The sequence below is a fragment of the Phaethon aethereus genome (assembly GCF_964289735.1).
Source record: "Phaethon aethereus genome assembly, chromosome: 9".
Lineage (NCBI taxonomy): Eukaryota > Metazoa > Chordata > Aves > Phaethontiformes > Phaethontidae > Phaethon > Phaethon aethereus.
In genome coordinates this window covers 11842254-11858173 of record NC_138585.1, presented here as the reverse complement: position 1 = coordinate 11858173, position 15920 = coordinate 11842254, and the positions used below count along the sequence as shown (strand labels likewise).

At 39.9% G+C, this 15920-nt stretch overlaps 1 protein-coding gene across 3 annotated transcripts; it reads right to left on the bottom strand.

Moving 5' to 3' along the window:
* Positions 1–4320: 4320 nt before the first annotated feature.
* On the bottom strand, positions 4321–9378 carry RNF7 (ring finger protein 7; the record flags this gene model as incomplete). 3 transcript variants are annotated; one of them, XM_082003708.1, is made up of 3 exons in its annotated part: positions 4321–4439; positions 5921–5968; positions 9201–9378. In XM_082003708.1, 3 exons carry the CDS (start codon positions 9376–9378, stop codon positions 4321–4323), a joined length of 345 nt encoding a protein of 114 aa, XP_081859834.1. The 3 variants fall into 3 exon arrangements, with proteins under 3 accessions (XP_081859834.1, XP_081859835.1, XP_081859836.1); XM_082003710.1 differs by having other exon boundaries at positions 4383–4439; positions 9208–9378; XM_082003709.1 differs by lacking the exon at positions 5921–5968.
* Between the last annotated feature and the right edge of the window lie 6542 nt (positions 9379–15920).

The window sequence follows — 15920 nt, the reverse complement described above, 5'->3', positions numbered from 1 at the left end:
ATGGGCCCCGATAACCTTTAAATGTACCAAGATTCCCTCTACACACACTGTCCCTAGCTGCTGAGAACATGCAGAGACTTCTGTCTGCAATACATGCACACTCCACACTCAGTGGCACTCTGGCCACAGTTAATAGGACAGTCTTGTATCTCCCTCGCTCAACACAGAGAATACCAACGTACTAAGAATTACATAAGTTGGGACCTGGTTTTATAAAAAGCTTTTATCACAAATCTGCCATGCCTGAAACATAAGTTGACATAGATGAACACGAGTCACTGAGCTTTAAATTATCACACAATTCAGTGCTTTGAGCATCCACACTTCCGAAACTCAAGTTGTACTCAACATCAATGACTCGGAGTTCCACAGATACTTCACGCAAACCTTGATGCCTCATGGGGCTCTGCCTGAGCAGATTACATAGAGAGGCTAAGACCTGCTGCTGGTCTAAAAATAATGATCCCTATATACGAAACAACATATAGTTCTGACTTCATCTCCTACCCACAGAAAAAGACAACACACCTCAAATGACCAGCCAAATCTTGCCAAGACACTTCTGGATGTTATTGTGGCCTCAGTTTATTTTCCCTGATGAGCTTTATGACAGTAAGTGGCAGGATGAGAAGGTAGCAACAGTGTATGGCTGAGGGGGCACCATCAATGGGAAAAAGCTGATTATAATCAGGTGAAGGCAAATTCCATCTGACTTCGCTCACTGGCTTTCTACTAGAAACCTGTGTCCCACTTTTTTCCCAAAAGAATAACAATCCTGTGGGGCACTTACTAGTCTATGCCCCCTTCTGCTGTGGGGCCATGTGATTTTGCTGCTAAAATTTTCCTTAGATATAAGGAAGGTATTATGGGAACAGGAAAAATTTCCATGATTCTTCCAGTAGCTTCTTCAGTAGGTTCTTCCAGTACGGTCAAGCTGTACTCTTGAGGTCAAGGTCAAGTTTCCTCTTCTCTTTTTTCACTCTTGGAGCAAGTTGAAGAGCTGAATCATAAACACTAAACATGAGGAGTAACAACAGGCACCTCAGACTCCCTACAGTAAGTGCTAAGCCGTTCTTGGCTGCTTTTTGTCACTCTACAACTTCGTAGTATTTTGTTTTTACATGCTTAATCCTGTCTGCATTGAATCCATTTGACATTCAACTCATGCTTATATTCTACAAAACTCCATTAGAGGTGTGTTTTTCTAGCTGTGATTGAGAGGGCCATCCATTGCAAACTGCTATGTGCATAGAGAACACGGCGTACTCTAAAGTAGAGTATTTGAAAGCCTTGCTTCTACAGCAATCGCTAGTTCTGCCAGGTGAATGCAAGCATGGGGCAGGAGAAAGCTACATAAAGTGCTAAATAATGCAGCCAGCAGAGTAAGCAAAACTGAAAAAAGCCAAAGCAAAAAATATAGAATTCTGCTGGTGGCTTTCCTGAAAACGGTGTCCACAGCAACATATTCCTATAATATCCTGAGTATAGAAAAGCAAGAAAGGAGGTAATAAAAGCTTTAATTTCAGGTCCTAAAATTCAGCAGGGTATTTTCTACAGTTAACAAGAATGCCACCACAGCTCAAACAGTAGCAGTACGAATGGCTGGTAGCTGGGGACCTAAGGGTGAACTCAAGCTTACACCAGCTATTGATATCTTCATGTCTAAGTAAATCAGAGAAAATACGTAATGCTTAAGATATCTACGTAAGAAAGACACATTCACAGCTCCAAAAATCATTCTGCTCTGTTAATTAAAATCTTTCCTGATTTCTATGGAACATAAACTTTCTCTGACAGAACGTAACTTCATAAAAAGCAAAGTGAAACAATATGATCTTTGGACACATATTCATTACTCCAGTCACTTTTAAGAGAAGACTTTAGCTAGATTTGCTGAATTATCTAAATCTACCCATCATTTATTAAAAAGTGGAGAAATATAGATCAGCATTAATATATTAGTCGATAATGGCTATTTAAGTTAGTGTTACCTCCTCACAGAACAGTGTGTTTGGGTGAGAAGCAAAACTGATTTACCTTGCATGTACAAGAGCTGAACAAATTCAGGACTAAAAATGGGTACTTATTAAGAACAATGCTAATGGAATATCAGGGTATGATTTGGAACAGAAGAAAATTTCCCTGGTGGAAAGCTCATACAAAGGCTGGGACTGAAGCTAATCTTCTCTAAATAACAGAGAAAACATGCAGGACTTAGAATTCATTATCTTATATTTTAGTTGAACCTCTAACTACTGGTCGACAAGATACTTACAATACACAAACAGATATACACCAGTATCAGCAGCTTTGATTTCAACATTAACTTTCCTAATACCTCATTTGTGTTAACACCTGTCTGAGCCGACACTTTGGAAAACTTTTCCATAATTATAATTCTCAGCTACTCTTCCCATGCACGTGACGTGAACTGAAAGCAGGGTGAAAATTACTTTGGTACTTTCCATATTCATCCATAAGCCAAAGCAAAATCAAGAAAAGTCCTCTGATTGGACTAGATGGAATTAACAGAGGTTAGAGGATGGAGCCTGGGACCAAATTCCTGCAGAGAAAATGGGTGGTAGATAAGATGTAGATTAACTTTGACAGCTAAAAAGTATTTTCACATCCAACTGGATTTTCTTTTGCAATTGTTTCAGGAAGAATCCTTTTACACACAAAAAAATATTCCACAACAATGTAAATGCTACAGGCACTTCATTACTACTGTTAAAATTGAAAACAAATATAAAATAGGTTAAGACAGACATCACCTGAGATAATTACAACCAATGTGATACACTGTAACAGTGACACAGAGGATTTTTCTTATCTCAGTGTGTAATGAGACAAAAGCTACATTTAAAAAATTCAAAACATTTTAAAAACAAGATTACAAGTATTAAACAAAGATACAGTAAGCTCTGCATGTATGCTTGATGACACAAAGATGCCATTGGAACCACTTTATACAGGGAAGATAAACCTCTTTAAATATGCTTAAGATAAACAGAACTAGATAGAAATACATCTGCTGAGAAATGCATTAATCTTAAACATTTAAAATGGTAATTTTGAAGTAAACTATGATATGCATATAATATTGCTTCAATTTCACCCAGGATTATTAACCATTTTATTAACCCTGAATTTGTTACAGACTTAAAGCAGTAATTCAACCTATTACATTTATTAAAAAAAACCAACAAACCCACAGCATATGTTCACATTAATAGTAATTACTTTGGATATTTAGAGAAAAGACAAAGTCAGAGACAAGCACTTAAACATTTGTAAAAAAAAAAAAAAGTCACAATTCATATAAAAAGATGATATACTGAGGATTTTGATGAAAATGAAGCAATGCTTTCTCCCACTTCCAAAACATTATAACCAATAAAATGATGATAAATGTCTCTTAACTGAATTTTCATGAAACCACAATTAAAAATTTTCCCTAGATTTAATTAGTACCTGCTTTCCTTGGGATATTTAAATTTTCAGTTTTGTTTGCTTTCTGTATTAGTCTGCTAACCAGCAAGATTGTTTATGCCCCTAGTTAACTGGTGCCAAACACATGTCTTTATACCAAAAGTCTCTGGATTAGAGAGACATGTATCCATGATCTTTAACAGAAATATAAATTTTAAAAACCTCCAATTATTAATATGGTTAAATTTTAATACTGTGGATGCAGAAATCATGTATAGCATACAATACAGCAACAGACTTAGAGATACAACAAAATAAAATTTCTAAAGCTAAAAAACCCTAAATTAGAAATATTTAGTATAGTGTGATGGAAAAAGCACATAACAAATGCTTTACACGCTATTCACTTTAGATTAAAAAACCAGAATACCTTCTAGAAAAACTCAACAACTGTGTTTTTATATACAATATTCCTTAGAAAACAAATTTCTTTATCCTGACAGTAAACTATGTAGCGTATCAGACTTACAGGTAAGGTCGCCCTGTCAAATTAATTAATTTATCTATGCAAAGCATTAAGTAAACTGTATTTGGGGTATAATCTGCACCACCACGTTTCTATGCTCTGATACAGTTAACACTCAAATCATAACAGATACCTTTGTTAATGTAGTGTGTCTCTTTTTTCAATTATGGACATCTCTGCAGCAAGACTGACCACTGCCTCCTTGTACAGCAAAAAGCATACAACAAAACCACACTGATCTTGTAGCAGATAAACTAAATAAATCATGCCATGATTGACATGCTCCATTCTTTTGTATGAGCATATGGCATAAGACATACACTATTTCAACAAGTTCAACAGAAAAAAAACTTCCAGTGTTTTTATTTGCCTATTCTCTGGACTACCCAGTCCTGCTGGCAGAGGGGACAGCGATTATTCTGTTTCACCCACAAGGACATGCAGCAATTGTGGAAGGAATGATTGCATTCTCCCCAAACCACTGAAAGAGAAGAAAGAACATGTTCCAGTCACACTCAACTGTCCAATGCACCTACAGCAAGGTCCAAGCTATCATTCTCAGATCTTTATAAGCACTGCAAGCTTTAGACAAAATGGGTCATCACTAGTTTATCCACTGTGATTGGGTTGCTGTGGTCGTTCTGATGATAGTCAGTTCTCTGTCACAATCATTTTACTTAGTTCCAATTAAGAAAAAAGAAATGCATATAGTCTCACCTTCTCCTATAAAGTAACACAGTTTTGTGAAATGTATGAGCACATTTATCAGTTCTGTCCAGGAAATAACCACAACTATCTAAGCTCTTCACTTTATCTTCCCCAGTACCAAAATATAGCCAATGCACTACTGACCGACTGTAACACAAGGGCCTATCACCAAATTCTCATCTGAAATGCAGTGTTTAAACTTAAATGTATGATATCAAGGAGGCACATCTGATGCAGTATATAGCCTCAAAATGGGATCTTAGACCAGAAGTTATACACAGGCTCCAACTGTTTCAACATAACAAACAGGGTCATCTATTGTCCGTCTACTCCTGCATAGTATTAGTTACTTTGCTTCTTTCCCCATATTAGTTTACATTTTCCTCATTGGAATACAACGGTACTAATCAAAGGAGTGTTGTAAATTACGCTTTTTCTTCTCTCTCTATCTTAAATAGAACACTTAGCAAGCCAATTAAGATATCTGGAACAGGAAATTCCAGTTCTCATTAAAACAATCATCAAAAACAATAGTGGATTACGTTCGAGACAATATACTTCAAAACAGAAAGAACAAGGGCACGAAAAGGTTTACCACTGGTTTAAAAGTTGACTTAATGGTTTAAAGCAAATTCTTTGAGATAATTTTCACTATTTACAATTTAAATATATCAGAATTAAGTTAAGATTTGCTTTTGCATACATTGATATGCAACTGAAAGTATGTTTGTGTTTAAACGGCATTATAGCAAACTCAAGCGATTCCACTTTTTCAGATGAAAAGTGAACAAACAAGCAATTGCCTCCACAATGTCTGAATTAAGACTGGGAAAAATACTGCTTTCTAACCCAACACACATTTGTTTCAGAACAGAGGATTTTTATTGGTATTACCACTGTGTCTTCTGGCATGCATCTCAAGGAAAAAAAGTAGCCCCTTCCTACCCACTTCAAAAACATACGTTATCATCTCCTCAATTACACTCAGGGTGAGAGAAACTTAAGCCTCTCAGTTGTGTATGTGCTGACTGCAAATTTGAAGCTGTTTTGTTCTACAGCATGTGTGCAGTGAAAACTAATTTGATTAGTGCTCAAAAATAAAGCATAAAGTAATGTAAAAATATGACACAATGTAGAACGAAAGACCCGTTTACTTTTGAGCATTAATAAAATCAGTATTCCTTTCAAACTTTAAAATGCACCCTACTGAGAGAAGCTTCAATTGAAAAACAAGCGAATGAAATCACTACATACCAACACAATCTTCTTGTTTGTTTTCAGCTTGACATCTAAGACAGGCATCTAAAAGTAAATAAGAACAAGACTCAATTTGATTCTCAGGATTCCATCTTAAGAATAGGTTTGTCAGAGGAAAATATAAACTCTGAAAACAATTTACAAAGGTAATAATCCCAAGTTTTGACATCTAGCTCAGCCCTTTAACATTAAACACCACCCCACTAAATTTTAAAACAGTGCACATGACACTGAAATATATATCTGAAAGAGACCAGAAGGACTATAAACTGTCCAGCAAGTCTTGTTTATTTTCCATTGCTTTGGTATTTTCATAACTTCTGCTGAAAAAGAGACTTCTCCATTTTGTAGATATAACAACCCCTAGATTTGTGCCAAGGCACTCAGGCATATTAAGACCAGAGCAAGCAAAGCCAAACCCTAATTACAGGACTTTGTTTTTCAGATGTCAGCATCTCCTTTTAAGGAAATCATTCACAATTTTGATTTTTTTTAGGCTGTACGTCTCTCACCACAACCCCCACCTCCTACTACTTTTTATGTAGTAGTTTTCCTTTATAAGTACATGCATGTAATTTTCACAAGAGTCAGGTACAGATGCAAACATATTGGTCAATTTGATAATATAAATTAATAAATAAATAAGGAACAATATCTAATTAAAAATATTTATCATCTTCATGCACTCCAGTCTGTGGCTATAGGACTGGATGGCAGGTTCAGGACTCGGTAAGATACAGAAGTGACAACTTCCAGGCTTAGTGCTGTGCCACACACATACAGTGGAAAAATGCCTTTGCTTCTCCTGCGCCCCGACATGGGCTGCTGTAGACATATGTGCACATACTACACACAATAGAAAGTGTTCAACTATTACGGCAGCAAACACATCTTCATGTCCCCCAAAGCAAAGGCAATAGTTTAAACAAAACCGTCCTGCAGGTTGGACCTGGCCTACACATCACTAGTTGGACCATATTTTCCTAGAAGACAGAAACATAATGTGCTACAGGAATTTAGACTTGAGTATTTTTGCTTTCACTGCTGGATAGGGCCCGTACTTTTGTTCTAGATTCATTTGCCCAGACATTCCTCATTTTTCATGTAATAAAGAACAAAGATGACAAAAACTCTGCAACAGTTGCCTTTTCCTCTCTGAGATAAAAGGCAGTAAAGAAAGTCTCCTGTTGCCTGTTCCTGTAAGTTATATTTCCACAGCATTTAAAGGGCCAAGCTGCAGTGAAGATTGAGCCAAATTGCTTCAACTTGTATCACATACATCGAAGCAAACTGATCTGGGGTCACCTCAATATGGAGGGCAGTAAGCTGTGGCAGACTACTAGTAAAAGCAGCTTTCCTATCCTAGCCCTAGATTTGCAGTTTCAGACAGAGAAGCAGCACAGAGAGCTGAAGACAGAAATCACTGCAACCACACCGAGGTAAGTTGTCCCCACTGCTACATCATAACCCTCAGGGTGTCAGTCTGAAAGGTTAAGCAAATCAAAGTCAGTATTGCTGCAGTCGTGCCCTTCCCAGCTAACACCTGCATCTTTGCTTCTTACCCTTGCGATCCTTGAAGACCACGTTGGTTCAAGGAGTTAAACCAGTAGAAAATTAAGCCAGCTATCACCTCCCTCCCTTACAAAAATCAAACAAACTTGACTTTCAACAAGTGCCAGCTTAAGTCTGGCACTGCCTCCAACATAAGGTTACAGTGACTCTACAGGAGCCAGACCGGGTCTGGCAGGGTCAACATGAAATTGCTAAACTGAAGTCAGTAATGATCAAGTTTCATGTTCTAATAATGTGGTTTGTTCTCAAAAAATGGTTACCAGATTTTTCTGCTAGTTTCAGATGAAAACTACACCCTTGGTTTTAACTTTTATAAAAGCTCTGGGTAAGATTTTGTTCATTTAGAACTGTTTTTTAAGTGCCCTGTAACAGGCTTGCTAGATCAGGGAAATACATTCTTTAAATTATGCCTCACATGGCAGAAGCAGCCAATTTCCTATTTCCAGGGTGGTCTCAGTTCACCACATAAAAGCAGACAATCTTCAAAACATGCTTGTGCGAAAGGTGAATCTCTGACGACTTCAGTCTGGGCTGCAGACTTTTTTCCTCTAGTACACCTTTTTGTCTTTTCTGTTCCACAGAATGTTCTCAGTAAAAACACATGCAATGCTGTCATTTCTCACATATTTTGCCTCCTTTCTGTTAAGTCAAAACCTGACTGGACTTGCAGTACCATGGTTCCAGGACCTACAAAAATAAGGTGCTCTGGAGGGAATCTTGGGTCATTTGTCCTGCCAGACCATACCAAGCCCAACTGAGAGGACAGTTATGCCCAGGATGACTCAGCACAGTAGTAAAAATTGGCTACAGACATACAGTAGTGGAAAAATTTCAAGAACTTTCAAAGATCCAAGATAAACATATTTGTAAAAGATGTCATAAAACAGTCATGCCAGTCAACGATGAGGCTGCTTTCAAAGAGATTCTCCAGATTTCAAAACCAGGTAAGCTAACCCCTTACTTTTGAACAGCTTTTTCAGTACATTCATGTATGTTAAACTGCACGAGTAATTAGAGGCTTAGCTAAAAGTGTTGGAGACTCTGGATTAACAGATCTGGAAGATGATTTTGTATCTACATCCACAACTGCTTCTTCAAAAAAACAAGGCACAAGCAGCAGCATCACACATCTATCATATAGGTCATCTCGGCTGCAGCTCCGTGCTTGCGGGGTTTGCCGATAGACAAGAAGCAGGCTCCATGAAGGAGGGGCCTTTGCGGCGGACCGGGATGGCAGGACAGCAGCCCGCCGGGGCCCGGCACAAGCTCGGCCCGCTTGGTGAGGGCCGCTGCCCGTGCTGACAGGCCCTGGGCCGAAGCCCCGCAGGCCCTCCGGCCCCGGATGCCCGAGCGCGGCCGGGGCAGGGGGAGACACTGCCCCGACAGGCGTGCGCAGCCTGAGGAGGCCGCACGGGCCTGCGCTGCAGGCTGGCACCCTCGAAGCACAAGGACACCGAGGGCCGCAGGGCCCTCCTCCCTACAGCAGACGACGCGAAGGAGGAGGAGAACGAGGCGCGGGGGGGCAGCCCCCCCTTCTGCCGGAAACCGCGTCTCTCTCCTCCGCCCGCCGCGCGAGGGAAGGCGGGCAGTGCAGCAGGACACCCCTCTGGCCCGCGGGCTGGGGCCCGCCGAGGCGCCGGCGCCCCCTGCCCCGCAGCGGGGGGGCGGCGGCCATGGCGGCCGGGGCCTGGCGGCCGGCGCTTACCCATGACCTGCACCCGGCAAATGGCGCAGGTGTCGCACTCCACATCCCAGCTCCACATGGCCACGGCGTTCCACTTCTTCAGCGAGAACATCTTGTCGGGGGCGCCCGCCTTGGAGCCCGCAGAGCCCGAGTGCGCGTGGGGGGCGCCCGGCTCGTCCCCGTCCTCCACATCGGCCATGGCGGAGGGGCGGGGACGCGGCGGCTGGCGGGCGACAGCGCGGGGATGCAGCGCCACCCCGCGCCGGCAGCAGGCGCGGCCGGGCCGGCCCGGCCGCGTCCCGCGCGAGGCCGCGCTGCCGGCGCTAACGGTCGCGCTCGGACAGCGCAGCCGCTGCGGGCGCCGCCCCGCCGGGCGCGACGCTATAGGCCTCAGCGGGCGCGGGGAGGGAGAGGTGGCCGCGGCGGCCGGTTGGAGCCGTCAAGCTGCGTCAGCAACAAGCAAAAAACTTAACTGAAGGTGGCGATCAGCCCCCAGAGTGGCATTTTCATCAGGTTGCAGCAGGGCAAGACCCACACTCCCGCGGGACAACTGCAGGGGGATGAACTAAAGAAAAGGGCGACAGCCATCCACTGACAACTGCGCGCTCGACTATTTTTTGTGCCTCTGCAAAGCAATAAAACAAAAACGGGTTAAGAGGATGCGTGGCCGCCGACACGGGGCAGAGCGCCGGCGGCTCCCGCCGGCCCCGGGCCGCACACTGCCCCAAAATGCTCCGCCACGGGGGGAAGGAGTGTCCTGTGTTCATGATGTGCATTTTCTTAACGGGGCCCTGAGGATGGCAACCATGGGATGATGGAGCAGCCTAGGCCAGGTAGCCTACACCACCGGCCTGAACAGTTCTCCAAACCACGACATACTCTCCCAGCCTCATCAGCCCACAGCCTTATTCACCGACTAGAAATCGCAACGTTCCTCACAATTCAATTTCTGTATTATTTCTATTTTTCATTATACACACTGTTTGCAAAGCCAAATGACTCCAACTTTCCTTCAGTACCAGTTGGTGCTGATTGGGTTACATATGATTATAAAGACACAGGAATAATGATGTGTAAGAATATGGTATAAATAAGAACATAGCTCTTTTTTTGCTCTATCTTAAAGGAAGGGAAGTGCAGGGACAGAAACTGAATTTCTTAATTCCCTTTCCCCATTCAAAACATCATTCCATCCAGAAATGTAGTTTTCCTTGTAACAGAAAGAACTATCATTTTTCTCCGTGTAATTCAGCTCTTAGATGGTAACAACAACAAAGTAGTATGTACAAAATTAATGTGAATTTTAAAATTAATTTGAGAAAAATAAATTTTTGATAACTTGAATGTTGTGACCCCTAATCAAGCCCTGATTTTCTTTATGTTGAGGAACTCATAGTGTAGCACTCAATACTTTAAATTAGAACAGTTCCTACCTTCAGTTATGCTCAATATAAACATTAAAATTCGCACTGGCTTGATGCTCTAAAGAAACTTGTTTCTGCTTGCCTAGTATAGCAGACAGAGTTCAAGCTGCTGAGAAGGAAAGCAGCTCCAGGTCATTCTGTGGACCATGTATCAATCTCAGAATGAATTACTGCTACCGTAGAAAAGGAGCACATGCTGCATCCATCCAGCTTTGCAAGTGCTGTAGAGTAATACAAAGTCTGAATAGAAATAAAAACTTTCATAGGTAATCACACATTTTTATAGCCAAAGAAGACTTTGTGCACGACTTTTGAGTGCATCTGGGTATTTTTAAAACATTTTTAATGTCTAAACAGGACACCTAGCAGCTGCCAGACTGACATTCCTCATGACATTCCTCTACATACAGAGAGTATTATGAGCAGCTGTAGCGCAAGTTTCTCCATCTGTGAATCACAGTTTCACCTGAATGGATTGGACTGCCTTCACTAACGGGAGAGGATGACCAAATCCTCCTGTAATTCCAATTCTCAACATGTTTTCTAAGTGCTAAGAGGTTAAGCCATACACTTTGGCAGCGGCTTGCACGTTGTGCGTCTTGGCCACAAAACTCTGGCCTTTGGTAATAAAGTAAAAAATAAAAATAGTTCAGTCACTTCAATTACATTGATCTTAAGAGATCTTCTGCTTCTAACATTAATCAACTATCAATTCATAAGGACATATAATTTCCTGGAAAACACTATTAAACAACATGTGAATAAGATTATTTTGCTTTTACCTCGTCTGATTCTCAATCCACACTGTCCAATTCCCAAACTTGCAGAAGTCAGCCATAGAAGGAACAACTGCTATCTTGATGTCACCGAGTCTCTGGTTTCGCCAGAGTTGAGAGATCCATAAACTCGGAGGACCCTCTATATGTAGCTGGTGCGATGCTCACGCTGCTACTGTCATTATGCTAATACAGCAGTGCCTGATGATAACATGGACTATAGCATATATACTAAAACCAACTCTGATTATTCTATTTCCCCATTAAAAACAAATGTTATCCTTAAATTACAATGAAAATATTTAGATGCAAAATTGCTTCCGTTTTTCCTCACTGTGGATGTATCTTATCAATAGGCCTCTCTCAATAGGTTCTCAACAGTTATCAGAGAAAATCTGAAAGGATCAGTGATACAAAGTTGCAGTAACTACTTGCTAATGATAAACTTGCTAACTTTGATAATTCAGTTCTTTATAAGTCATCATATTCTTTTTTCTCCCTTTTTTTTTTTAAACCATGGTGGCATCTGAATTACTGGGATTAGGTGTAATCCAGAAAAGTTTAAAATTAAAACTGCTTTTTGTAAAACTTGAGAAGAAAATATATACATAATTTTCCTTTGATGATACATTGTATTTTTATACCTTTTGCATGGATGTTTAAATTTTGAAGGTATCTGTTCCTGAAGTAAAAAAATTCTGAAATTTAAGCACGTTTAATTTCTGCTCTGTAAACTGTCAACTGCCTCTAAGTAGAGATTTTAAAAAAGCTTGTTGTAGTCACTTTTTTTTTTTAATTGACACAATTTGTCTTGCAATCTCTAAATTTTCTTAGCAGAGATTAGATGGAAATTGGATGCAATTCTCTTCAGGTCTAAGAGCTCATAAGAGCAAACTATGGCTCAGATTATAATTACGTTTGGGTGCTGTCCAAATGTTGCACATTTGCTGTAGTCTTTGCAAATGCAAACGTAAAACACTTACTTCAATAGTTTGGCAATGCTAGTTTTAACCTGTAACCATTCCCTGAACTCAATCACATCATAATGCTATAAAGCAGTTTTTCCTGCACAACTGGGAGGGGGGCAGCAAAACAAGTGGCTCAAAGTATATAGGAACTGCTCTGGATGCCTATGGATAGAAAAGTCAGATAAAATATCAAGCATGGCCATTAAAACAATTATGATCCTTTCCTTTAGTCTCATCTCCTCATCTAAGCAGCCATCAGGCATAACCAGCTCCTTTGGTGAGCATGTCAGGTCAAATGAGATGCAGCTCTGAATTTATTCCAGAAGACTGGGATATGCTTTGATAGAAGAGATTGCCAACGTGAAACACTGTTCTCAGTATCAGAAAGAAAGAGATGCTTTGAAAACTAATTTTTTCAAAATAGGAAGGAGATAACTTTTTATTTGGTACACTCTTGCTTGCTTTGTCTTGTCTACTCTTAAAAATAAAACATGCATTTTTACTGCACAGTGCCAGAACTTACATTAGCAGTGAAAGTTGTAGAGCAAACATGATACAGGTACCTTTAACTATGTCCATATTGCTTTACAGAAATAAAATAATAGTTTCCCAACTAATAATTATTTTCTTGGCTATTATACACCTAAAGAGCTGTATAAAAATTTTCAAGACGTTTTTGAGAAATACTGTCCTGGCACTCCAGAATTCATCTGTTCCCTACAGACACACATGACCTTAAGGAGGTCACACATGTGGGAGAGCGGCACAAAATATGATGGCTCTTTCAGCGAGTTCTCCGTATGTACTTTGTCACCATTTTTAGCTGGAAATAAAAACCTCATTATTTCAGATTGGGCAGGGGAAGACTGCATTTGCTTATCTCATTCAAACTTCACTGAAAGTGTTCCAACTTGAAAATCTAAATATAGGAACTTGAATGAAGTTCCTTTCAACCCATCAAGTGATTGTTCAGCTAGAATTACAGCTGTTCAGCCAACTGTGTGCTATAGAAAGGGGAAAAAACAACTTGTTTGGCAACTGTGAATGGGGACATACATAAAATTCCAAGTTTGGATACCTATTATTGTTTTATATTATACAATTTATAATCAATTAAGTTTCTGCAATAATTTCACAGTAAGGATGCAGTCTAATTCATTAAGGATTGATGCTGGATTCTGATTGTCTCCATGTCAAATAATACTCATTCAAAGCTCGGGGTGTTTGACAGTTAACTTACACGATTGCCGTAATAGTTTTCTTTTGATACTCCTAATCTCATTTCAAATGAATATACAGATGCATCTTCCCCTTATAAGAACATTTTCATCCTCTATGCACTTTTTTAAACCCTGAACATTGCACAGACAGTGGTTTGGAAGCATGTACAATGCCCTTCATAGATTATAGAGAATGGAGAGGTCTGGAAATGACCTGATTTTGCTCTTCTTTCCTCTTACAACTTTGGGATTTTTGTTGGGTTTTTTCCACAGCTTGTTTACCCTGAAACACAGAATTGAAGATTATTTTTACTAACAACAGAACTGTTGCAGAAATGTCAGTTTTATGATAATGCAAAGAACAGTTATGTAATTATGTCTGTATCTTGGCCAACTAATGCACGTGCTGGATTGTATTATTACACTTACTGTTTGTTCTGTCAATAGACTAATGTATATCAGAACACTTAAGTACTGTGTCAATTTATCTGCCAAAGAAAAGAAGTTAAGCATGGTTCTGTGCCAAAACTCTTTCTTAAACTCTAGACATCTATGCCTCTCTATGCCATTTCACCAATAGGAATATGCTAAACAGTGTTATTAATGGCCAGTACTAATACTGGTGTGGTTATAGCTGTGACCTTGGTAAGGGCAGACAGTGGGGCTGCAACAGAGGAAGACAGCACAGGAAATAGTACTGTAGCTATCACCTGTGACAAAACCACCTGTAGTAGCTCTCAAGGTTTTACTGAAGCTGCCTAATGCAATTGCCAAAATGGAAAATAATAGACTTCAATGTTAATAATGTACAGTTTCTGTGGAAGAGAAGCATGAAGCAGGTCTCTGGAAATAAAAGAGAAACCAAAACAGGAATTAGGGAAACTTAACTGCATTTGTGGAATAAATGGCGTACCACTTTTACACTGGCAGGATCTCACTGGAAGGGAGACTGAAGTGAAGAAATCGCAGAAATATATTGCTACGCAGAGTAGCAAATGGGAGTTATAAAAAGTACACCTCCACCATTTTCCCTGTATTGCCGTATACGTATGTGATTTGGCATGATATATAAGTCCAGGTATGAGTTCAAAGACAGAGAATTACCAGTAATTCAGACTCTTAAATGCATTGTGCATTACTCATTAAATGAAACAAATGGACATCATGACACCTAATATATAGAAGGGAAATCCTTAAAGAAGTTTAAAAAAATAAAGACTTTTGTATGGGAACGTTTGTGCTTTAATGGGGAAACCCTGTCTACAAGAGACTAAATAGCTCCTGACTTAGCTGAGCTGCTTTAATTAAGTCTAAACCCTTGAAACTCCTCCATTCTTCACACAACACCCAGGATCATCCATTTCTCCTTCTGCAGCAGAGATTAAAAGCCAATGACACAAAGACCCCAGATTATCAAATTCTACACTACGCTCTTGTTTGCTAGTTGTTTTACTCTCTGGAGAAAAACTCAACTATTACTATTCCCCCTGGACAGTGTGGGTTTTCAAGTTAGAAGCTTGTCTTATATTCTATTTATTAATTTTAAAAAATTATGCATATTTTATCTGAGGTTAGCTGTTTGAGAATGGAAGTGCATTCTGAACTGAAAACTGAAAACCAAGTTATGTTGTTTTGCTGCTATAAGGGGACATCCTCCCCACCTATTATTGAAATATTGACACTTCCTATAAATTCATGAGGTAGTACAGTTTGTCTTAATACTGATACTTGGAACCTGCCTAGTATCAGGATAGAACCCATAAGCCAGTGTTAGCAAATCCTGCCCTCCAATCACCACCACTCCACCCCCAAAAAAACCCCCAACAACCCAAAACCAACTGCCAAGCAAAACAAACAGCAAGAGAAGCCGCACAGAAACTCACCTTACAGAAACTCTCTTTACTCACATGTTTAAATTACTGGAAGGTATTGCATAGGTGAAGTTTATCCTCTCATCATTTACACTTGCAGACATTATGTCCTGTGTACCAATGTCACTCAACACATCTTTTGACTTTGACCCAACTTTCTACTTTCATATTTTGTCCAAGGTAGTACCAGAATACATGCATATACAAGTATATACATAGATAATTAAAAACCCAAACCCCCCCAATCATGTAAATGTCACATGAATGGTGTGACAGGAAAGACTTAACAGGTATCTAAATCAACTACTCAGGAGGAAGCTACGTGAATTATTGTGGTTGTTATAGAAATCATTGTGTTTTGTGTTTAAAAAAGTTAGGTCTTTTACGAAGTTTTTCAGCAGTATGGGAACTTGGCCTTGTATTTTTCCATTTGTACAGCCTGATGCTTTACTTAATGTCTCATATCTAGGACTAGGATTATT